The 26,729-nt window shown below is 41.2% G+C and overlaps 1 protein-coding gene across 1 annotated transcript in view; it reads left to right on the top strand.

Moving 5' to 3' along the window:
• nphs1 (NPHS1 adhesion molecule, nephrin) overlaps positions 1–26,729 on the top strand; it is a 155,882-nt gene that overhangs the window by 34,684 nt on the left and 94,469 nt on the right. The window contains 5 exon segments of the mRNA XM_034173673.1: positions 16,443–16,501; positions 18,804–18,937; positions 20,731–20,748; positions 23,772–23,835; positions 24,459–24,562. Of these exon segments, the coding sequence (XP_034029564.1) occupies positions 16,443–16,501; positions 18,804–18,937; positions 20,731–20,748; positions 23,772–23,835; positions 24,459–24,562 (379 nt within the window).

Raw genomic sequence — 26,729 nt, 5'->3', positions numbered from 1 at the left:
ACTGATGTGGGATAGGAAGAGGTTTTGACTGCAGACATGTTTTTGAATAACAGTATTCTGTCCAACAGCAGAACTACACCTGCAGCCACAGGAGGCTTGACTGCCACATTTATTAGCTCTGAAACACCTATTGTGCACATGGCCACATGCACAAGGTTAGCAAAGTTGCCACTGGCCAAAATATGTGTGAATTATGTCTGGGATGCACTGGGGGATGCTCTTTGTTGTATTTACCATGTCTGAAACCTACTGCTGCCCTGTGTGGGTATCCCCTTGATCACATTAGCGACAAGAGACAGAGGCAAAGCAACCAGCTGCCATTCATTTTCAGTCAGAGTGGTGCTTTTTACAGCAAAATCAGACACATGTTGGTAGAAGAAAGTTATTTTATACAAATGCTGAGCAATGCAACAAGGCAACTGGTCATTTGATTGAAGGCAGCGTGATGTATTCTGGTTGCTAGCTTGAACAAAATATTCAAAGATGATGGAATACATTCCCAGACAGTTTGTCAGTTTGGAATATTTTTCTCTTGTATTTTGTAAAAATAACGCAATGCTAAAATACCTTCAGCCATATGAGCATTGTTTTCTTTATAATTTGCAGTTGTTTAATTAATTATTAAGACCCTATTGTCTTATGTACAATTTGTACAAGCTCAAATCATCATTTGTTCATGTAATGCAAATTAAGGACTATTTGTAGATCACCCTCTGTGCATTTGCAGTTATTAATGAGACAAATTTAACTCCATAGGAAGCTAGCTTTGAGTTTGCAAAAGTTAGCGTACAAGCTAACATCTGCAAAAAGTATTACTCCAGAGGTGTTATCAAGTTACAAAAACAGCATTTTCAGTTTCAGAACTGTTTATATCTCAATAGCTTTTAGATAATATACCAGAAACAAAGCTGTTAGCAAGTAGTGACACCAGGAAGTGACAACACCATGCTAATGTTTTACCACCATGCTAGCTTTTACATAATATATGAGAAACATGTATATAAACACACAAAACAAAGCGGTTTTGAAGAGACCAGTGACTGATGTCACAGTGCAGCTCTACCCATATTGGCTGTCACCCGCATCACTCAAAAACAAAACGGATCCAATTGAAACAAAATGTGACTTGTTAACCTCTTAAAATACCTATTAAAAATACATCGTTAGCTATCTTTGACGTTGTCCGAGGTCTGTATCCCAAGAATGTTCCGTGGGAATTTCAAGAGTCTGGCAGTAATAGGACTGGACTTATGCTGAGTACAGAAAGACAGACAGATGGACAGACAGACAGACAGACGGCTGGTCAGACGAAAAGCCTTCACAATACCCGATGGCCAGATTTGATGGCCTCGGGTAACAATTTGTAACAAATAAACACTTCTAAATCTAAAAATGCTGTTTTTGTAACCAGATGATACATCTGAGGTGATTTACAAGGCATCTTATGGAGATGTTAGCATGTTAACTTGCGATACAAGAATATCACCATTCTACATGTTTTACTGAAAGAACTCAAAGGATCTTTGGTTCTCTCAAGCAGTCAAGCATGAAGGAAAAGTTCACAGTGGCACTTTACTTTAAACCTGTTAACACCTTGAGACAGAAATTAGTTCACCCTAAGGACGGGATCCCTAGTTACAAACAGAGCAATGTCGTGTATTCTATCAGATGTCAGGAAAACTGTAACGAACACTACATAAGTGAGACTAAGCAACCGTTACACAAAAGGCTATACCAGCACCACAGAGAGGCCGCCGGTGGACCTCAGTCTGCAGTTCATCTCCACCTTAAAGACACTAACCACACGTTTGAGGACAAGGAAGTTAAAATCTTAGCCAGAGAAAGGAAATGGTTTGAGAGAGGAGTGAAGGTGGCATTGTATGTGAAACAGTTGAAACCCAGCCTTAACCGGAAAGGGGGTCTGAGACATGCTTTGTCCCCTGTTTACAATGGGGTACTCAGGTCAAAGCAGTGTCAGTCTTTTGTTCATGGGAATGAGTCAGTCACGTCATCAGGAGAGTCGTCAGGGGAGCCGTCAGGAGAGGCGTCTGTCCCATCGTTAGGAGGGACAGCTGCCCTGTCATTAGGAGGGTGCTACTAGAGCACAATAGGTGCTAATTAGAGCAATTGTTTAGTCACTGGCCTATAACAGTCTGCCTATCGGTAGGAAGGGTCTGGTTAGGTTTAAAACTCCAGCTTTTGTGGCTTCTGTTATTCTTCTCTACAAGAGTCAAGACAGAAGTCAGACTACCAGAGCAAGAATTTTAGCTGAGGAAGCTTCTGCGATTTGAAGCAAAATGTCCTTGCGTCAAGCAACCCAGTCCAGTCGGAGATTCAAGATTCTCTACTATGGAAACCAGCTGGACAACTGAGATCCTTCACAGAAACATAGTGGCAGCGCTGGGTTTCCGTGTCCTTTATGATCCAACCATGAGTTGGCCATGCCCCATGAACGCCCATCAAGTGACAAACGCCAACCGCTTGTCACTCTCATTTGTAGGTAATCTAAGCGTAGGGCAATAGGCTCATATCTGAATCCTCTCCACTCATCACAGCTGGTGTGTTTGTCCAACATCATGGGAAAATTTTAAGCTGCCGGCTGTTCGAGATGCAGCTGTTGGACGGTAAGGCAGAAGAATGAAGGCACTGACTTGAAAAGTTCTCTGCAGCCTCGGTCCTAAAGGGTCGTTTATTCCACCCCACCAACTCAAATGATTCAAATACTTGACTAATCGGGGGTTTGATAATGAGCCGATGAATTCAATCTCCCGTTAGTGCTGAACTGGGAGTAGAAACAGTGCATCCTTCCGCGGAGCAGGCTCCCTGATGAGTTCCCCCCAGGCTTCTCCATCACTGAACTACAGCTCCCAAGGCCCCCCAGCCCAGACCAGTCAACCATAGCTCCAACCCATCAGGCTGTGCATCATATCAAAACACCATAAACTCTTTATGAGGAGATACAGTCAGGGAGAGAGGGAGTGTGAAAACAAAACACAGATTGCTGGTTGTATAATTGGATTCTTTGGTCAGGGGGGGTGCTATCATGACTGGCTAATTCAAGATGGATCACCACAGGCAGTAAACAGCAAAAATGTCAATAAGCTCCATTCATCGGCTTACAAAAAGATGTTTTCAAGACATTTAATTCGGTGCTACACAACTCCTGTGTGTTTTTGCCTTCCTGCAGAACTTAGATAGGGGATTATTGCAATAGGCAGTTCAAGTGGCAGTGAGTAATCCGTGACAATAACAACCTCTACCCCCCAACCACTCCTCTAAAATTTACCCCGCACATACCTGACATATCCCCTCTTTCACTTTATATCATTAGCTGTAGCATTTAATCTTATTAATGAACAACTCGCTCCCTCTCGCACCGTATAATGCATTCCTGCACTGATGCCTCATGCAAATGTTCAAAATATTTATTTGATGTCTCCTGGTTTTTCGACAGCGTTGCTCATTCAGTAGTTGGTTTTTGCACAGACCCAGCGCGTGTGCGTGAACGTGGATGTAATCTTATTATCAGTGTTGGATGGAGGTTAGAGGACATTTTAGGATCCAGCAGGGTTCTGCAGAGGAGTTATTTATTTATTTTTTTCTTGCAGGAGCTAATGAGTTTAGCACTTGAAGAGTATATAATGAGCTTTCATTTTATGATTCTCTGTTATGAATAATGGAACAACTTATAAATGGGGTCACGGACAACGTAGAACATGGCAACTTGATTCATCTTTGTCCAAGAAACATTCTGACAGTTGCCCAGAATACAACCCCATTAGCAGACAATGTGGTGTGCAAAGTGTGTGATGGCGTGCATACTACTCTGCCAACCTTATGTTAATGTGACAGCGGTACGTGTGATAAGTGCAGTAGTAAAAGGGCAATATTAAAAGAACAGATGAAATTCCTCCCTTTTTTAATAGATAATGACTGATTTCCGGTGTAACTACTGAAAAGCTCCTCAGACTTTATTTGGGGGTGGTGGGTCTAATACTGCGTTCCATTTATCTTGGAAGTGAGAAGTCACCATTGGAAATGACGTCCCAACCGAGGTAAATGTGTTCCATTTCCCGCACAGCAGTGCACATTGGAAAATAAGCCAGATGCTGCTGAGATTTAGAGTGCTGAAAAACTATTTGGTTCATCAAAGAGACTTTAAGACGACAAATAGCACAGAACTTACGTTAGTGTTTTAATTTACTGCTTGGACTGTAGAGTGGTGTATACAGTCATTGTTGTTTGCAAGTACCGGATTAGCCAATATTTGGAGCACCAGTTGATAAATATTGTGTGTCTGGAAAGTATTCATAGTGCTTCACTTTTTCCACATTTTGTTATGTTACAGCCTTATTCCAAAATGGATGAAACTATTTTTTTTCCTAAAAATTCCACACACAGTACCCCATAATGACAACATCCAAAGGTTTTTTTTTCACATTTCTGCAAATTTATTTTTAAAAAGTAAGAAATCACATGTACACAAGTATTCACACCCTTTGCTCAGTACTTTGTTGATGCACCTTTTGCAGAAATTACAGCTGCAAGTCTAATTGAATATGATGTGCAGAAGCTTGGTGCACCTATCTTTGGGCAGTTTTGCCCATTCCTCTTTGCAGCATCTCTCAAACTCCATCAGGCTGGATGGGGAGAGCTCGGTGCACAGCCATTTTCAGATCTCTCCAGAGATCTGAAAATCGGATTCAAGTCTGGGCTCTGGCTGGGTCACTCAAAGACATTCACAGAGTTGTACTGAAGCCACTCCTTTGGTATCTTAGCTGTGTGCTTAGGGTCATTGACCTGTGAAAGATGAACTGTCGCCCCAGTCTGAGGTCAAGAGTGCTCTGGAGCAGGTTTTCATCCAGGATGTCTCTGTACTGCATTCATCTTTCCCTCAATCCTGACTAGTCTCCCAGTTCCTGCTGCTGAAAAACAGCCCCACAGCATGATGCTGCCACCACCATGCTTCACTGTATGGATGGTGCCTGGTTTCCTCCAAACATGATGCCTGGCATTCATGCTAAAGAGTACAATCTTTGTCTCATCCAACTAGCAAATTTTGTTTCTCATGGTCTGAGAGTCCTTAAGGTGGGCTGCCATGTGCCTTTTATGAGGAGTAGCTTCTGTCTGGCCACTCTACCATACAGGCCTGATTGTTGGATTGCTGCAGAGATGGTTTTCCTTCTGGAAGGTTCTCCTCTCTCCACAGAGGAATGATGGAGCTCTGACAGAGTGACCATCGGGTTCTTAGTCAACTCCCTGACTAAGGCCCTTCTCCCGTGATCGCTCAGTTTTGATGGGCGTCCAGCACTGGGGGACCCACACTTCTTCCAGTTATGGATGATGGAGGCTACATTTGTGACCTTGAAAGCAGCAGAAATGTTTCTGTACCCTTCGCCAGATTTGTGCCTTGAGACAATCCTGTCTCAGAGGTCTACAGACAATTCCTTTGACTTCATGCTTGGTTTGTGCTCTGACATACACTGTCAACTGTGGAACCTTATATGTAGACAGGTGTGGGCGTTTCCCAATCATATCCATTCAACTGAATTTACCCCAGGTGGACTTCAATTAAGCTGTAGTGGAAATAGGATGCACCTGAGCTCAATTTTGAGCTTCATGGCAAAGGCTGTAAATACTTATTTACATGTGATTTCTTTTTTTAAAATTTGTAATAAATTTGCAAAAATCTAAAAAAAAAAAGCTTTTTTCACATTGTTATTATGGGGTATTGTGTGTAGAATATGGAGGGAAAAAATTAATTTCATACATTTTGGAATAAGGCTGCAACATAACAAAAAGTGAAGCACTGTGAATACTTCCTGGATTATGCAATATTTAACACATAAGAATACTGCAGTTCAGTTCCATGTCCACAGACAGCAGTAGGACTGTACTGTGCCCCTGATTTATGTATGTTCTAGATCAGCTTGAAAATTGCAGAAAATTTCTGAGGACAAAATATTATTGAAGTTACTTTTTAATGTATTTTCGAATTAAATGTTCCTGAATGCTTCAAACTTGTTTTGGATCCTGGTTCCAAAACATGTTCCAGATCAAATTCAAAAGAATATCCCTCACTTTTATATTATCCATTTACTCAGTAAATTCTATCATCCTCTTACAGCTTTTCAAGCTAAAAGCTAAATATCCATCTAAATCTGATTTCCAGAGTATATTCCAGATTGTTGCCAAAACTGAATCACTTATTTCACAAAATAATCTCATTCTGCACACTGAAATTCAGGGAAATCCATTCATTACTTAAGTTATCCTAACAGTCAGGTTGAAACAAATGCTGGTGAGAACATTCCCTTCTTGGTGGAGGTAAATGCTCATGTTGGAAAGGCTGAAATCTGCAGTCAGGTTCATAAGTATTTGGACAGGATGCATGATTTGTAATTTTACCTCTGTATGCCAGTAAAAATTAAAAAAAGTGCATTTTCACACTGGAATCTCAGCTTTAATTCAACAGGTTTAACAAAAAAAAAAATAACCCATCAACAAGTTAGGAGGTATAAGCCATATGTACACACAGTGTCTCATTTCCAGAGCATAGAAGTAAAGGGGCAGAATAAATATAAGAATTCTACTTTAATAGAATTACTTTTGCAGCTGCTTTGTCCTCCGACAGACAGAGTGAGTGATCTTTTTTTTCTGTTAAGGTTGGAGTGTGCAATGATGAGTGTTTTGTAATGTGTTTTTGTATCAAATCACAGGATGCTGCTTATTGTAATGATGTATTATCAGCAGACAATGATTTGTTTCAAACCATATTTAATTTCGGGATCCACTGTGAAATCTGAATACCGCCGTGTTTGTATAAACAAGTTCCAGACAGCCCCAGCTGGGAGGAAGAAAAGTGGGGTAAATGTATAGTACAAAACATAATTATTTAACATTTGCATTTTTGCATGAGTGCATGCTTTTGTTACATCTGACAAGAAGGTTTGTTTTGTGTGTCTGTTAGCAAGAGTACCTCAAAAAGGAAAGAACAGATTCCAATATAATTTGGTGAGTGGATAGATAACATTCTGGGAAATATGTAATTCAGCTTTGGAGGAGATCTAGAATATATTCTGGAACTGAGATACAGAAAACTGTTTGGCACATAGCAACATTTAATTCAACCTGTATAGGACTTACGTCTCTTTCACAAGGGTTAGTGTCTATTCCTGAATCATTGCTCTCTTTTTTATTCAAAACACTGATGTCATTCATTAATCAAATTAAAATTTATACCAATCGTATAATTTTGTATGAAGTAGGTCCTCCTCACTCCATCACAGTATTCAGTATATGAGCAGATTTTCTTCTGTTACAAAAAACTCTGGCTACGTTTACATGCTGTTAATATTCAGGTTAAGGTCAATATTCCTGTTTCTGAATCATTAGGAATAACCCGTTTACATGCTTAAGCAGACAGTTACTCCTGTATACATGGTCACTGGTATCATTGGAATATCCCCATCTAAACAGCGACGCATGTCTTCCACCGGTGCTTGATTTGGTCTGGCGTTCGTGCAAATCCTGCTTCGCGTAACTTTTCGGCCACCTTGTAAATGTCGCTATCTCTGTACTTTCTACAGTCAGTAAAAGACATTATATTCATGTCTTTCACAATACTAATGAAGTACTCGGTTTCCTCCTCGCTCCAAAAGTGTGGTACTATTTCTCCATGCTTGTTTACCTCTGCTTCTGAGGTGTCCGGTGGGTTGCGTGCGCCGCATACAAGTAGTTGCCGTACTCAAAGACCAAGATTCCTTGCGGATAGGACATGCGCAAAACACAAAATAATGTTCCTTTCTATGGGGATATTCCGATGCGTGTTTATATGACCTGATATTCGGGTTAGAAAAGGAGTAACCCAGGGGTCATATTCGGGTTTTTAAAAACCGGAATATGAGCATATTCGGGTTTTTGCGGGTGTTTACATGGCCATGCGCAACCGGGTTATTGCTAATATTCCAGTTATGAAAGGATTATTGGCTGCATGTAAACGTAGTCTATTATGGGGCTATTCCACAGAGCGCCGCTTCTTCCTGTTTAATTGCAAATTGGGGCGTGTTTTGAAGCATCATAGTAACTTCTTGATTCATCCTTGTCAGTCTTGAACAAACTTTCTATACGTAGACGTTACAGCCATTTTACAGCCAAGATTTAAAATTAGGATCAAATATTTGAAATGTTCAAACGTTTGTTCCTGATGCTCGAAATTGTTGATACACTCTAAAAAAGGAACTGCTGTTTCAACTAGAAAAACTGATGTAACAATTTCTTTAAGTTATTTCAACTTGGCTGTTACTGAGTTAATGCCACATGTTCTCTTTTTAAGTTGACATAACTTAAAAAAAAACCTTTAAAATAACTTTAATTAAAACCTCGAATTAGTGTAAAAAGTCATTGTGTTTCCGTAAAAGGTGTAAAAATTTGGAATAACTGTTCTGATAGCATTAAATTATCTGGTACTTTGTCTTAAAAAGACAATATAATGACTTATTATAGTATGATGACTCAGGTTAACTGAGTTTTTTACTGGTTTTGTTGATTTTGCGTTGCACTATTGTTTGTTCTGTTGTGTTGAGATATTTTAGTTCACTGATTAATCTATATTGTCTCGGTTTGTTTTTCCAGCTCTTCCACCATTCGGATGATTCAGACGGAAGATTCAGCATGTCACAACATGTCCTGTGAGGCTTCAACACGAAGGCGCTTTCGCTGCGCCATCAGCTTCGTGCCGATCAGTTTCGCTGCCACTCTTTTCATGGCAAAATCTTCTGTCACAGTGGAATGTGCCGAAAAAGTGCTGATGTCCACCTCGTCCACAATTTCTCGGATAGTCACACGACGGTCCCACATCACCAAAGCGTTCTCTTTGGAAATGATCTGGTCATTTCAGCATGTCGATGGCTGCCCGGAGCGTGGCTCGCTCTCCACCATTGTGCGGCCGTCTTTAAACCGGTTGTATGGCTCCTTAATCTGTGTGATGCCCATAGGATCGTCACCGAAAGCCGTCTGAATAATCCGTATGGTTTCCACCTGGCTGTCGCCCAGTTTCTGGCAAAATTTGATGCAGTCGCGCTGCTCCAGTCGTTCCGCCATTTCCTTGCAAACAAAAAACGACAAGAGACTCCACCCATTCTCACACAAAAGCTGCTTACAAGCAAATGACGCAATCGACAGGTGTGAAAAAAATCACGCATGCGCACGAAGGTTTAAGGTTGGCTCATGCAAGCACACGTGATTCAAATCAGGTTTTTGAAAAAAATAAAAAGGTCGGATACTTTTCTAACAGACCTCGTAAATATAGAAGGGGAATCAAAGTCAGTAGAAGCAAGACTGAGTACATGTGTGTGAATGAGAGGGAGCCCAGTGGAATAGTGCAGTTACAAGGAGTAGAAGTGGTGAAAGTAGATGAGTTTAAATATTTGGGGTCAACTGTTCAAAGTTATGGCGAGTGTGGTAAAGAGGTGAAGAAGAGAGTGCAGGCAGGGTGGAGTGGGTGGAGGAAGGTGGCAGGAGTGATTTGTGACCGAAGAATATCAGCAAGAGTGAAGGGGAAAGTTTACAAGACAGTAGTGAGACCAGCTATGTTTCTCTATGATTCTCTTTGGGAGTGACAAGAATGGACAACATTTGGAATGAACATAACAGTGGGACAGTTCAGGTGGGACGGTTTGGAGACAAAGACAGAGAGGTGAGATTGAGATGGTTTGGACATGTGTAGAGGAGGGACCCAGGGTATATAGGGAGAAAGATGCTGAGGATGGAGCCACCAGGCAGAAGGAGAAGAGGGAGTCCAAAGAGGAGGTTTATGGATGTGGTGAGGGAGGACATGCAGGTGGTTGGTGTGACAAAGGAAGATACAGAGGACAGGGTGAGATGGAAACGATTGATCTGCTGTGGTGACCCCTAACGGGAGCAGCCGAAAGACAAAGAAGAAGAAGAATATATATACATACATACAAAATACATATTTGACCCCCTGTCATTTTTGCAGTTTCTCCCACCTACAAAGAATGGAGAGGTCTGTAGTTTTTATCGTAGGTACACTTCAACTGTGAGAGACAGAATCTAAAAAAAAAATAAAAATCCAGAAAGTCACATTGTATGATTTTTTTTAAATAATTAATTTGCCTTTTATTGCATAAAATAAGTATTTGAACACCTACCAACCAGCAAGAATTCTGGCTCTCACAGACCTGTTAATTCTTTACCTGTATTAATTGCACCTGTTTGAACTTGTTACCTGTATAAAAGACACCTGTTCACACACTCAATCAATCACACTCCAACCTGTCCACCATAGCCAAGACCAAAGAGCTGTCAAGGCTGGGATGGACTACAGGACAACAGGCAAGCAGCTTGGTGAGAAGACAACTGTTATGATTATTTATTAGAAAGTGGAAGAAACACAATATGACTGTCAATCTCCCTCAGTCTGGGATTCCATGCAAGATCTCACTTTGTGGGGTAAGGATGATTCTGAGAAAGCTCAGAACTACACAGGAGGACCTGATCAATGACCTGAAGAGAGCTGGGACCACAGTCACAAAGATTACATTAGTAATATATGATGCTGTCATGGTTTTAAATCATGCAGGGCAGCAAGGTCCCCCTGCTCAAGCCAACATATGTCCAGGCCCGTTTGAAGTTCACCAGTGACCATCTGGATGATCCAGAGGAGGCATGGGAGAAGGTCATGTCAGATGAGACCAAAATAGAGCTTTTTGGAATCAGCTCCACTTACCATGTTTAGAGGATGAGAACAACCCCAAGAAAACCATCCCAACCGTGAAGCATGGGGGTGGAGACATCATACACTGGGGGTGCTCTTCTGCAAAGGGAACAGGACGACTGCACCGTATTGAAGGGAGGATGGATGGGGTCATGTATTGCGAGATTTTGGCAAACAACTTCCTTCCCTCAGTAAGAGCATTGAAGATGGGTCGTGGCTGGGTCTTCCAGCATGACAATGACCCCAAACACACAGCCAGGGCAACTAAGGAGGGGCTCCGTAAGAAGCATTTCAAGGTCCTGGAGTGGCCTGGTCAGTCTCCAGACCTGAACTCAATAGAAAAACTTTGGAGGGAGCTGAAATCCCAAACCTGAAAGACTTGGAGCAAATCTGTATGGAGGAGTGGACCAAAATCCCTGTTGCAGTGTGTGAAAACTTGGTCAAGAACTACAAGAAACGTCTGACCTCTGTAATGGCAGAAAAATGTTTCTATACCAATTGTTAAGCTCTGTTATTCTAGGGGGTCAAATACTTATTTTATGCAATAAAATGCAAATTAATTATTTAAAAATCATACAATGTGATTTTCTGGATTTTTTTTTTTTTAGATTCTGTCTCTCACAGTTGAAGTGTACCTACGATAAAAACTACAGACCCTCCATTCTTTGTAGGTGGGAGAACCTGCAAAACTGACGGGGTCAAATACTTATTTTCACCACTGTGTGTGTGTGTATATATATATATATATATATATATATATATATATATATATATATATATATAAAATGGTAAAAGGGGTCGGTGTTTATAAGTGGGAAATTGCCTACCACTTTTTTGGTTAGGTTTGGTTTTGTTTTTGTTTTACAAGAGAAAATTCATTCATTTATTCAAATCTATACAAATTGTTACATCAATCTTTCTAGATGAAACAGCTGTTCTTTTTTAGAGTGTAGTATGCGGTACCATCCAAGTACACTCAAAAAAACTCAATTCAGTTACGTGCAGGAGTTCCATCTAATAAATATATGTAGCCCCAACTCAAATAAGGCACATCCATGCAAGATAATTTAATTTAATTTAGTTGGGACTACACATTATTTATTAGATGGAAATCCTCCACATAATTGAATTGAGTTTATCCAATGAGTCACTTTTTTTTTTAGTGTATTCGTAGTCGTAAGAGCTTCAGTCACGTTCAAACTTTTTAATCGGGTTATTTGTAGTGACTATGGATTGAAATTTATTTAATCTTGCTCCATCAGTGGAAAAACCTGAAGCTGAAGCAGACCTGATGAACCCCGTACCACGTGCCCTGTTAAATCCAGATCAATGCAGTTTTACCCTTTAAACAGAAAGAGATATGCCAGTCCTGCCCCATTTGTCTCCATAATGCCCACAAACCAATCACATATTACACAGATGATGCACGTTGGACCACAGAGTAGCTATGAGGCATAGGGCAGGATGTGCCGCCATGTCACATTGTTACATCGCTACAGATATCACATTGGTATTATATGTTTAAAAATGTGCTTTTTACAAAATCTACATGTGATACTCCCGACATTTACACAATGTGTACAACAGACGACTGACTCAAAAAACAACAAACATAACTATCTTGGTCTTAGGATAGATGGTACATGCTGAAAAAGCTATTAAAACACTTAAAAAGCTGCACTTTTGTCCAAACACAACAAGCAGGTTTGCTCTTTCAGTCACGCAGCACTCATTTCAGTCAACAGTTTTGTTTGAACTGGGCTCCAGTCTGGTGATACTATTTATATGCACACTGCATCGTCTACACTTTAGATATTTTATATGGCTGTGTTGTGAGATTCATAACGGCTGACAGCTTCAGGACTTATCAGTGTGACTTGTTCAGCAGCACTGGTTGGCCCTCACTGTCAGAGCGAGGAGATCAACACTCCTTACTGTACATTTATAAAGCCGTTCTCTGTAAACAGCCTTACATCACTCCTGCACTACCGGAGCAGCCGCTGATTTACACGACACCACGATGGACTTGAATCGAATTTAGGCTTGTACTGTAACGGTCAGTGGGGAACGGGATGCTGAAAATTAGAATTTGACTGTTATATAATTGACCCATAACAAAAAGACTTTCAGGGAGTATATACTTCCAATGAGGTCCAGTGCTCCTCTGTTTACATGGCTGCTGTTGACATTTTCCTTTCTCTAATTGCTGACCTTTGATCTTGATTGCTAACATTTGATCTTAATTGCTGACTTTTCATTCCAGTGAGTGAGCTTTGATTCTGGTTGGTGACCTTTGATCCTAATCCAGACCACTCATCCTTGACCTTGATCATGATCACACACCCTTGATCCTCATCACTCGTCTTTGATCATAAACCTTGATCCTGATTGCTAAATACTGTTACTGAAATTATAACGTCTTTTACAGATATTATACTTTTATGCCATTTATATGTCTGTCTGTCTGTCAACAGAGTTATGTTACAGATTACAGCAATTCTGACTACAGGACCTAAGGAATGAGATCAAAGATCAAATGCAGGATATGGATCAAGGGATGGATCTGACCTTTGATGTCTGAGCTTCGGATCTTGATTGTGGGCCTTTGATTATTAGCACTGAATTGTGACCCTGATCATTCATCTTTGATAGTGAACTTTGATTGGGATTGATAAATGCAGATCAAGACAGAGGTTATGTTTTTGTTTTTTGTTTTTTTTTTTTTGTTTGCTGTCTGTCTGTCAACAGGATCATCTTCCTATTTACTGTAATGCTAACAATCGGGTGAAAGGAATGAGAATCAGACATCAAAGGTCAAACAAAGGATCTAGATCAAGGCACAGACCAGATCTTTGATCACTGAGCTTTGATCCTTATACTGTAATGTGTGATTTTCTTTCCTTTGATCATGTAGTCACAATTACTGTGATCTGGAATCCTGCTGAAAAAACAGACAGACAGACACAAACAGCAACAAAATGTAACATCTGTCAGGGAGGTTACATTTTCAGGATCTACATTCACCAGTCAGGATCAAAGGAATTGGGATCAAAGATCAAAGCTGAAATATCAAGTCAGATCCATCCGTTGATCGAGATCCACACCAAAATGTAATCAACTTTTCTGCAACCCATCGCCTGCCTCTCAACCAAATTTAATTTAAATTTGTTCATGTCCTTTTGACATATCCTACCACATCTCTCGCTACCGAACTGACAAACAGCAAAAACATTGCATCCTTGATGGAGCTGTTGATAAGAGATATGCTGGGAGGAGTGGTGGGTAGGTGATGGTTTCTTGGGGGTGGGGCTGGGTGACACCTGCTCTACTTTTCTCCCAGAAGAGAGGAGACACAGATGGGGAGGGAGAGATTTCTGGAAAAAAAATCCCTTTCACTGCTAGAGATTGCACACCTGAGACCAACAAAGTGTGTGTGTTCACACATGTATACACCCACATCCCTGTGCATGCACATGCAAATGCATGCATGTCTCATTGGAGACCACCTTTGTCTCTCAGAGATAAACCTGATGACTTGAGGCTGTCTGGTGTTGAGAAGCCTGATCTTCTGGTCTCTGTTATTTCCTTAATTCAGCATAATAAGCTTTTTAGAGGCTGCTTTACCCTTTGGGTCTTCTCCAGTATTTTCCAGAGAGTCAGCTGGCTATCCCGCGTGAGACTGTGCACGCACTGTTTTCGTGTGAAGTGAGATGAATGGAACTTGTCTATAAATTTACTGGTCAATGTGTTTTTGCATACAAATGTGTTCATGCTGCGGTTCATCAGCGGGTATTTGTGTGCAAAAGAGAAAAGAAATAGGTGGAAGAAGCTGCTTATGCATATTGATGTGTCTGCTGATCTGCTTCTTATCTGCATTATCCATCCATCCATCTGTATTTGTCTAATGAATCAAATTTTGCACCTCAGTGTTTCTCATCGGAACAGTTGGAGCCCGTCTTTGCGTGCCTAAATTTGTGTTCATATATGTACCTTAATAGAAGAGGCAGCACGAAAGCAGAAGGAAAAAAAAAAACAGGAAATTAGACAAGGAAGAAAGTTAATTAAGAGAACAGCATGTTGGCTCGCTGTTCTTTGCTTTGGGTGCACGTGGTGTAAACAGCATATGTGTTTTGCATTTCGTGATTCAGCATCACGAAATATACATGAATCTATTGGTTTGTGATATTGTCACGAAAAGTGCCCATTATCGTAACGTGACGACCACGAAATGAAAAGTGTTGCAGAGGGTTTCAATTTATTTAATTTGATATAGCACCAAATCACAAGAAAGTTGCCTCAAGAAGCTTCACCTACCTAACTTTACCATATTCCAGATCAAGCACACAGGTGACAGTGGTAAGGAAAAACTCCCTCTGGGGAAGAAACCTCAAGCAGACCAGACTCAAAGGGGTGACCCTCTGCTTGGGCCATGCTACTAACACAAATAACAAAACCATTCACAAAACAAATATACATGAAATGTTGCCGGTGCACAGGACAGGAGAGTTTCAGAAACAGACACTGCACCCATCTCTGGATGGAGCTGCACCTCAAACAGAGAGAACAAAAAACAGAATCAGGCATCAGAACGACACCAAAATACAGAATAATTTGTCAGCATTAAACAACACGAAGAACAAAAGAACTACTAAGGTGATCGCCGACCACTAGCCCTAAGCTTCACTAAAACACCCAGAATTTAGATAAAGTTGAGACAGTGGCCTGCTCCGTTTCCTAGTAAAATTCATTTAAAAGGGTAAAAACCATAGTAACATACTAATGCCAGTATGCTAGTCATACAAAAGAGAAGTGCGTCTTTAGTCTGGACTTGAAAGTCTCCACAGAATCTGAATGTTTTATTGATGCAGAGAGATAATGTCACCGAACAGGGGCACGATAAGAGAAAACTCTGTGACCTGCAGACTTCTTATTCACCCTACGGACACAAAGTAGTCCTGCACCTTGAGAATGCAGAGCCCAGGTCGGTACGTAGGGTTTAATTAGGTCAGCTAGGTAGGGAGGTGCCAGTCCATGAATAATTTTATAGACTAGTTGCAGAACCTTAAAATCTGAAAATGTGATTCATTTCGTGATGGGAGCATGAAAAAAACTCATGAGACTGGGTTGGTTTTGTGCGTGTGAGGGTCCATCCCGTTCTGATTGGGTCACATGGTTTACTTGAGTGGATGTGATAGATGGAGGGCTGTAATCTCTGATCCGAGCAGGAACGCACCTTCCCTTGTTCTTCTGCAGTTGAACTGCAGTGGTCAAGAAGGATGGTGTGTGGGGAGGGCTGGGGCTGCTGGGGAGCGATGATGGAACAAACAACAGATAAGAGAAACAAGCCAGCATGAGTGAGCAAAGAGTGGGGGGGGGGACATACCTGCCTGCCTCATTTGAGAACATATCATTATTCTTATTTTAGGATTTGTTAGGCTGCCAGACGCTCCTTGAACACAAGCGTGAGTGTCGTGTGTGTGTGTGTGTGTGTGTGGGGGGGGGGGGGGGGGTGCTATCAATAGATACATGGCCCAGTCATCTTCTTGGAAAAGGGAGGGGGGGGGGGTAAAAACAAACAAATGCATCTCATTATTGCAGCTCGCCCCTCTGCAGTGCTCTGGGTAACCCATCACCGTCCACACAGATTCAATTGCTTCTTTTAAATCAGTTTGAAGCTGCAGCCACATCTCATCTGTCTCAATAGGCAGAGGAGAGTCAGCCAGCGCCTCAGCGTACAGCAACAGCATCTCCTAGTGGCGAGCAGTCAGTTGAAGAGAACACAGGGAGACTGGTCGGCTGTCCACCTGTTTTACCTCCACATTAGCGGTGGATTTCCGTCTGAGTCCAGCAGCAGATATCTCCGTGCCCCTGGCCCCTTCTTGCTTTCTATTCCTGCTGCTTCACTTTACTTCTCTGCCAGTCTTTCATGTGTCTCACACACACACACACACACACACACACACACACACACACACACACACACACACACACACACACACACACACACACACACACACGTATCCTTTCTGTTCTTTCCAACTCCCTCTTGTGCGTCTGTACTGATGCAGCCTTTGCACTTGATCTGTGATGAAAGAAAGACAACTTTAACAGCGAGCAGGCTCGCCCACTCTGTGCAACCCGGCAAAATAAGACAATCGAGCTCCTGCAGCGCGCAGAAGATGCAACTTGATCAAGCACGTACGTTTGCAGGAATCTCTTTCATGATGAGTTGATGACAGATTTGTCAATTTTCTGCCAAATAATTTTCTGTTCTTTTTGTTAATGGCTGTTTTGTTTTCTAGAATTCCTATTTATGGTCAGATAAATGAGTGTGGGGTGAGAAGAGTGGAGATGTGAAACCTGCTTTGATCAGTCCAGATAGCGCACATTTTGCTTCGGGGTGAACTGAGAAGAAAAGTGTTTGGTTTTGTGCTGTGATAGATTAGCACTGAATTGTTTTTTTTTTCCATCTGTATGCTTTCTTTGTCCACAGTTTTTATTGGACAGAACATCAGACCTGATTGTGTGAAATCACTCAAAACATGTCAACTGACATGTTATCAGCAATTAATGAATGTGATCAATCTGCTTTGAGCTTATGTTTGAATTGTATATGGTTGAGATTTTTTTTATGTTACATTACCCCCAAAGTTCCATAATTCAGTGACTGTGTGTGTACAGTCAGGTTCATATGTATTTTTCATATGTTCATATGTATATGTGTTTTTTTTATTTTTTTTATTTTGCCTCTGTGCATCACCACAGTGGAGTTAAAATAAAACAATCAATAGATGCTTATAGTGTAGACTTTAAGATTTAATTCAAGAGGTTTAACAAAAATTTCAAGCTTTATTTACATTGCACTTTTCATACAAATAAAATGTAGCACACAGTGCTTTCACAGTTATTAACTGTTTAGCAAATATGCCCATTTGTATGCACAGTGTCTCCATTTTCCAAGTCCATATGTAGTTGGATGATCTAAATGGAATTATTTTTCATACAAAATGTCACTTTTACAGCCAGTTTTCTTTAGACTACTCAGAGAAGTCTAAGTCTTCATTTCCATCAATCATTAAGAAATGGACACATTGGTAATGTGTGATCAATTTGACTGGAGAAGGCAACTCTCAAATGAGTGTTATGAAGGAAACTAGTGAGGGAAGCCACCAAATTACCTAGGAGTTGTAGGCGTCTGTGATTAAAGCCTACAATTGTCCATTGCATGACTATTTATATAGTTTCATGGTGAAGTGGAACACCATGTGCATGTGTCCTCTAAAAAACAATTACAGATCTACTCCTGTGGGCAAGGAATGTTTTCTGTCACCGGAAAGAGTTGCTCTGGTCTAAAGTTCAGCATTGTCTAGAGCTGTACAAAGACTGTAACAGTGACATGAGCCTGCAACAGTTTAATGTTAATATGACTGCATCTTATGGCTACTGTTAAGAAAGAAAAGAAGAAAACAACAGCAGGAAGTAAGTCACGTTGCAATACAGTTCTCTCTCTCTCTCTTTCTTGCTCTCTCTTTTGGTGATAAGACATATTATGTGCACAAAATACACATTGTAAAGGATATGAATCCCTTTGAAGTCTGACCAGCGTCGAACAGCAGCACAATATTCTACGTGGATGCTGTGTGCCACTTCAGCAAAATCAGCAGGATGTGGTTGTTTTGCAGAGCATGTGTTTATTACTTATTTTATCCAATCTGGCTTACACTTACTTAATATAATTTTAATTTTTGCTTTCTAAACACTGTGTACAGTAGGTGACTGCGTAATTAGATGGAAGTGCGGCTGACTAAAAATCTCAGGAGCATAAGACAGTAAGGGTTCGTTCGTAGGTGACTGTATGCAGTATGGGAAATTGTTTTGTTGTTGTGTTTGTCTTTTTTTCATGATGCATTACTATTGTGTCCACAGTCTTTAATATGTGTTTTTAAGTTACCCGTGTTAGCATGTTAGACTGTATATAAGCGCTTTAAGACATTGCATTTAACTATAATAGCACAAACACAAAATAGTTTGATGAATGTACTTCTAAAAACATGCGCTGTTGTAGCCTGCATTCAGTTCCTCCTTCCAAACCTGACTTTGAGTTGGGCGGGGCGCCCCCTGGGGTGGCAGGAATAACATACACAATCACCTGCATAGTTCCTGATGCAAAGCCCGGAGCTGAAGTCACACTGCATAAAGGTGAGTCACCCTTCAAACGGCAGTAAATGTGACAGAGACAGTCAGTCTGAGAGATCAGAAGGAAGCAACAACCTTTCCGGGCTCTATTTAGGTCAGAACTCAACATAAAACACCGCAGTAGATGAATGTAAAATTGACATATATCTCTTGTTTCAATATACTATAATTTTAGCAACATTTGTTTGTGTGTGTGTGTGCACATGCACACGTTTATTTGTTCCACTACCTTCTGAGGTGTTTGGGCCAACTTCCACCGAAGATGCTGGGTGCAAGTACGTTCACTCCAGAATTGCTTTTAAGGGCTTTGTTTTGGCAATGGTCCGTGACATTGGGGTGAAATGTTAAAATTTTGGTTGCTGTGTCAATTTGTTCTCCTACTCATCTTGGGTTTATTCACGGATTTCCACTAAGATGTTTTGTGGACGCTCTATTGGCCTCTACTGGTGGTTGGCTCTCACTGCAGTAGTGTATCACTTCCTGTTCTGGAGCACAGCGGTGTTTTGCTGTATCTTAGCTCTTTAATCTGCGCAGTTAGATTGATCTAGTTAACTAGATAACGATTTGTTTCACAGTGTAATCTTCACGTGCCTTAACGAAAGCACTCCCTCTGCTGAATCACCTCTAAATTATTTACACATTATTCACTTTGTGTGTTTTTAGGAATCCGCTAGCTTGGATGGAGCAGCTCTCATTTCTAGAAATCTGGCCAATTTTCTTAAATCCTCCAAACCGTGACTATCCAGGGTTGGGACCAGGAAGCAGTGTTGTGGCTGGCGTGCCTGGCTGGCTTTTGTGTGTCTTTTGTTTCTGTCTTTTGGTTTTCCTCCCAGGTGGTGCGCATTTGGGACTGAGTGGCTGTGTAGCTGAGTTTATCAGGACCTCACCCTGATCACCTGAGGCTGATCACGTGCAGCTCGTCAGGACTCACAGCTGTGGTGCATCTACATGGATTGGAACATGGTAGCATTTAAGTCTGGAGTACACAGTGTGTATTTGCCAGAGACTCGACTTTGTGACCAGACGGGTGAGATCGTCGTCTCGAGAGCCATCTCATCATCAGTGGATGCAGAGAACGTCCAGGTTTGATGCATGTCTGTGAAAGAGGAGGGGGTGAGGTCTCACGCTCTTCAGCACACTTCCTGAGGTACGTTAGATTTTGTGACTAACATTTATACAGTCAGTAAATGTGGTGTCCCTCACACCTTATTATATTGAGCTGTATGTAGTCGTTTAATCAGCTTCCACTGCAGTGGAGTTTTGTGAACAGGATGTTCCATGCCTGCAGGGTGGGAAGCTGATTAGTAATTAAGCCAGGAAGTGTTTGCTGTTTGTACACCTTTGAGCGGTCCCTCTGTGTGTTGAGTGTGGACTCACATGATGATTTCTTCTTTCACAGACTCGGTTTGTCGCGGCCACCTGGGGGGTGTCGGCGGGGTCCTTGGGTCCGAACTGGTTCTGGCTCCGGACCGTTTTGTGCTGCTGGGAGCACACCGCAAATCCGCCACGCCAGACCGCGCACTTATTTGTTAGTATTTTTTCACATCACTGTTATGTTTATTAAACTCAGTTATCCTTTGTACCGTGCTCTGCTTATTTTATACTGGGTCCTTCAAACGCTGGTCGGTTCTCCGGGCTGCGTCCGACACATAACAAGCAGAGTTGTAGTCTTACACACCTCTTTGCAGCTTCTCTCCCCCTGCCATCCCCTCATTACCCCATCCCCGTAGAGACGGTGCCTGCTCCCAGACCGGTATAATTCACAAACTCGCAGCTTAAAGCAGATAACCTGTAAGTTGGAGAGGAAATGGCGTGTCACTAATTTAGAAGATCTTCACTTTGCCTGGAAAAAGAGTCTGTTGCTCTATAAAAAAGCCCTCCGTAAAGCTAGGACATCTTACTACTTATCACTAATTGAAGAAAATAACAACAACCCCAGGTTTCTTTTCAGCACTGTAGCCAGGCTGACAAAGAGTTAGGGCTCTATTGAGCCGAGTATTTCTTTAACTTTAACTAGTAATGACTTCATGACTTTCTTTGCTAATAAAATTTTAACTATTAGAGAAAAAATTACTCATAACCATCCCAAAGACATATCATTCTCTTTGGCTGCTTTCAGTGATGCCGGTATTTGGTTAGACTCTTTCTCTCCGATTGTTCTGAGTTATTTTTGTTAGTTACTTCCTCCAAACCATCAACATGTCTATTAGACCCCATTCCTACCAGGCTGCTCAAGGAAGACCTACCATTAATTAATGCTTCGATCGTAAATATGATCAATCTGTCTTTATTAGTTGGCTATGTACCACAGGCTTTTAAGGTGGCAGTAATTAAACCATTACTTAAAAAGCCATCACTTGACCCAGCTATCTTAGCTAATTATAGACCAATCTCCAACCTTCCTTTTCTCTCAAAAATTCTTGAAAGGGTAGTTGTAAAACAGCTAACTGATCATCTGCAGAGGAATGGACTATTTGAAGAGTTTCAGTCAGGTTTCAGAATTCATCATAGTACAGAAACAGCATTAGTGAATGATCTTCTTATGGCCTCAGACAGTGGACTCATCTCTGTGCTTGTTCTGTTAGACCTCAGTGCTGCTTTTGATACTGTTGACCATAAAATTTTATTACAGAGATTAGAGCATGCCATAGGTATTAAAGGCACTGCGCTGCGGTGGTTTGAATCATATTTATCTAATAGATTACAATTTGTTCATGTAAATGGGGAATCTTCTTCACAGACTAATGAAGAAGATTAAAGGTTAATTATGGAGTTCCACAAGGTTCTGTGCTAGGACCAATTTTATTCACTTTATACATGCTTCCCTTATATAAATATATATCCCTATATAAATAAAATTGATTTGATTTGATTTGATTTGGCTGTCACCCAGTTTCTTGCAAAATTTGATGTAGTCCTGCTGCTCCAGTCATTCCGCCATTTCCTTGCAAAGAAAAAACAATGAGAGACTCCACCCATCCTCACACAAAGGCTGCTTACAAGCAAATGATGCAACCGACAGGCGTGAAAAAAATTACGCATGCGCACAAAGATTCAAGGTTGGCTCATGCAAGCACACGTGATTCAAATCCATCAGGTTTTAGAAAAAAATAAAAAGGTCGGATACTTTTCTAACAGACCTCGTATATCTGCAAAACGACATATATATTTGCAGCAGTTATGCCATATTTGTATGCATAAAGACATCCCCCTTATAAATTAGTGTTTTGCTTTTGGATACATTAAGGGTAAAACTAAGTGGCAAGTGAAGTCAGTTTTTTCCTATTAAAAGTAAATTTTGTGGATATCAGTGTCTTTGTATTCTCACAACAGAGGAAAGGTGGCCCAAAAAGTTGTTATTAGTTAGAAGACTACCCCGTCCAACTGATGAGAATGTGTTATGTCTTCTCCACACTATCAGCTATTTGATAACATGACTCGTGTGTGTCACATGCACCCGGGGCACAGTGAATCGGGGCAGAGTGAATCAGTCTAGAAATTGATTTACTAAGCCCCAGTATCAAGTGGATGACAAATAGCACTTGTTGATGCTTATACATTTTTTTTCCATGAAGTATTTCTATAAGTTGTGTATATAAACAACTGTTTTCATGTTTGAACAGAAATTATGACAGTTGCATTTATAATAGTTTCTAAAGGACTTATATGACTTTATACCATGGTCAGTGAGAATTCCATGTCTAACTGGCGTGCATTATTTTCGTGTATACGCACACGTAATTCGGCAAGTTTAGTCACTGTAATATCACTCCGCTCTGGTCGTCACCATAGCAACGCGTTGGCACAGATCAGCTGTGTTTTGACAGGTGAATGACAGAAACGTGATAAAACATGGATTTCCAAGTGAATTTTAATATTTTTGGCCAAAATGAAACATTTGAGGAATGGGAAGAGGAGGAAAGCAAACGAGAAGAACAGCAAAAGCAACGACATAAAGATTTAACATCGGACGAAGTGGACAAGATTGAAGATGGGAAAGAAGAAGAGAACACGAAAAAAGTTAAATTAATATTTGTGTGTTAGCCCACTGTGTGGGACTATGGTATAAGCAGATTAAACAGCTCGAAGCCATGCATTATACGGTTTTAGCCTCTGTGTCATACATTCAAACCGTATAATGCACGGCTTCGAGTTGTTTAATCCTTACATATAAGACAGTCACACATTACATAGCTGGTTTGCTGGATTATAGTTTGTATATGCATCAGCATGTATTTAATAATTTTGAAGAAATCTTTATAATCGTGTGTTTTTTTTCATTATATTCTACGTTGATTCACTGTGCCCTGTGAATTAGTGTCCGGGACACAGTGAATCAAAAATTTTTAAATTGATTTTAAACAGCTGTAAATTACACTTGGGGAGACATAAATAACACAGTCTTATAAACAATAACTTTCTGTATTAAATCCACAAACGAATGACATAAACCTATGCATATTGTGTTTATGCAGACACAAAACAACATTTCTGATCCACTGTACCCTGACTTCCCCTACTGTTACCTGATAGAATAAAGTTGAGTGCAGACTCTATGATGGAGAAACGAACCAAAATTTCCTGTCATCACTGCAGCTGTCATTTTCTGTGTACTTTCTGCTTCTCTTGTTTTTTTGGCTCTCCCATCATATCTTTTATATGCATACGCCTGCAACACAGAAAGCAGAACATTTATTGCATATTACACACTCACACGCTCACACTTTTATTCCCATATTTATCCCAATACAGGTATTTCTGTTTTACACCGGCACGTTTGCACATAGTATTCTTCCTTCTCCACATTGTGTCTTTTAGACGGTGTGGAAGCTGACAGGTGCAGAGTCTTTCTCCATGTCTGGCTCAGAGGATAAGCTCCTGAACACACGTGCTGGAGTAACGTATGTGTTCTCCTGCCTGTCACACTCATTCTCCTCACCAACCTGCTCAGTCTCTCCGACTCGCTCTTTGTTTCTTGTTTCCCTTCTTTTCAGCCCGAGCTGATTTTCTCCTTCTGTCTTAGTGGGAGGAATGAATTTCAGAGCACAGTCAACTGTTACTTGGCACTGCGCAATTGAATTAGCGCCTGTCAAATGCACAAAATTGCGTTCCAGCAGCGAGACAGATCCGATCCTCGCCGGTTTGCCAGGTGCCTTTACATTAAACAGGGCTATAGACTGAATCCAGCCCGTCTCCTCTGTGTCAAAGATAATAACCTCGTGTCATATCCACGGATAACTTTGGTGCCGAGGAGCTGCAATGTTGTTCATCTCTGTTACACAACAGCTGAGATCTTAATCAGTATTGATGCTTTTTGCTCGTTTTCACTCTGAGCTTCCTCAGAAGTGGGTTTATGCTTGACAATGTGCTGTAATTTGATCCTGGAGAGATGCCGGGATGTATTGCTGGAAGAAGAGCATTTATCATGGCTTACAAAGGCGCAGCTTTCAATTTAGGCACAGATTTGATGTTCTACCTCTCTGAACTTCCTGTTCTTCTTCTCCTCCTCCTCTTCCTTACGAAGGGTGACGGCTCTGAGCTCTGACAACGGGAGGCAGCTGTCTTGTCATGCCAAAAACCCCACCATCAAGCAGCCTCTAGAGACCGCAGTGACCATGAGTGTGTACTGTGAGTGTCTGAACCTGTCTGGCGGATGACTATCGACTCCCCCGCTCCTCTCCGCAAACACAAACATGAAAAAAAATACACGCAACCACATGTGTGTCCAATCTCAGAGAGGCTCAAGGGTATCTGTGAGCTCGCTCCATCCATGTCAGCGGTCCAAGGAGAAATAATCGACCTGGACTAAATTCACACCTACTGTGACACGGCTCCTGGTGTGACTGCATCAAAGCGTGAGAGGTGTAGCCCAGCTGTTTTACCCCCTCGGCCCAAACCAAGTCTTGCAGAGGAGTGTTGGTGCACCCTGCAGTACCTATGTTCACCTCTGTTGGTCCATCCATCAGCAATGGGCACAATGTAGCTAATCGGCTAACAACAGCTTTTGAGGTAACTATGAAAACCATTAGCAGTCCAAATAAATTAGTTTCCAGTAAATCTATTCAGCTAGCATTTAAAAAAAAACATTAATGGTCAAAAACATTTGTAAATACTACAATCCTATGTGTTTGCTCTGATTGCAGCTCGCACACTTGTGCAATAAACAAAGCGGACACACTGCACAAAGGCAACAAGCATCTCCTTGGAGAGTGAGGAGAAGAAGGTCAAGCCGGAGTAAATAGGTACGGTCGGGCCTACGTCACCTCCGCTTAGTAACAGCCGACATTTTGGATCACCGCTGAAAACAAACTATACACGCACTCACAACCATTGTTGATATAGTCATCTTTACCACTGTTTATTCACAAAGGCCTGCTGATTTGATCATGCCAGATGGCATATGAGTATGTGGAGAGCCTTGATAGCAAAAGCAAAAGTTGTTGCAGTTAAAAGCTCGTCGTTGGATCTTGGGCTCGAGCTGATGCCCCGCCGCCGTCTGTCCCAGCCCCTGCCTCTTGACGCGCCCTCGATGCTCTTAGCTTAGTGTCCCGCAGGGTCCAAAGACTTTACTTTGAAAAAATTAGTGTCCAAAGCAGGCCCAGTCACCTGAATACCTCAGCTAGGAATAATGGAATAGGACTCCGGTTCTATTTTGTGGGTTTTCTTTCTCTGAACTGAGGCCATTATTCAGAGGGACGGCCAGGGGCATTTGTATTGTGCTGCTAGAGGTGAAATTCTTGGACCGGCGCAAGATGGACGAAAGCGAAAGCATTTGCCAAGAATGTTTTCATTAATCAAGAATGAAAGTCTGAGGTTTGAAGACGATCAGATACTGTTGTAGTTCCGGCCATAAACGATCCCAACTAGTGATCCGGCGGCGTTATTCCCATGACCACCTTGTTTACTCGGCTGATAGCAGCCAGCCATTTATCCCTTCTGTCTGGACATTTGTGGAACTTTGGGAGTTTGAAAACATGCACTTTTCGATCTTTTAACTTATCGTGGTTGGTACAGCCAACTGCAACACACGATTGGGGCATTCTCTGTGAAAACTGGTGCATAATAAGTAGAAAAACACATGGCAGAACGATGCGAGCACAATGGACGTCCAGTAGGACATAAGCGTGACAAGGATTTGTTTTCAGCGGCTCGCTAGTTACTATGCGCATTGCTATGTGCGTGCGCATCAGAGACCCGGATGTCCAACTGTACCTATACATGAATTAGAATAGACGACTTCAACGTCCCATGATCCTTTGGGCACATGGAGTGATTATGGCCGTGTGGTAAAATAGCATTGTATGGAGATTCATTGTTTTCTCGTTATTGGGAAATTAAGGACCTTCTGAAACGGGAATATTGATTGCATGTAACCTGGGTGTGATCATTCCTGGGATTTGAAAAAATATATATATACATACATTAATCATGCCTTTGGTTCATATTTTCCTCATGCGTGATGAACTGTGATGCTATTTCCATTATTATTTTCATTGTTTATTTCTTTATATTTCTTTATGTGATTTTTTTTTTTTTCTGCAGTGTGAATAAACTCTGTTGAATGGGAACTGCTGTTTAATTTGATTTCTTCATCTAATTATTTATGTACAACTTGATCTGAGCTTAGCATTTTAACCCATTTTTGGAACTGCCATGTTCATGTTACAACATATTGAAATTTCAGCTCTTTAGGTCTGTCTGTTAGGGTTTTAGAGCAAAAAAACAGCAACAACATATGATTCATATAATAAAAGTTAATAGTTCAGCAAAATGTTTTGTGGCTTTACGGATTTAT

The sequence above is a fragment of the Thalassophryne amazonica genome, chromosome 7 (assembly GCF_902500255.1).
Source record: "Thalassophryne amazonica chromosome 7, fThaAma1.1, whole genome shotgun sequence".
NCBI classification, from domain to species: Eukaryota; Metazoa; Chordata; class Actinopteri; order Batrachoidiformes; family Batrachoididae; genus Thalassophryne; species Thalassophryne amazonica.
Note: the sequence above shows the minus strand (reverse complement) of the source record. Positions and strands in the feature narration are given on the sequence as shown.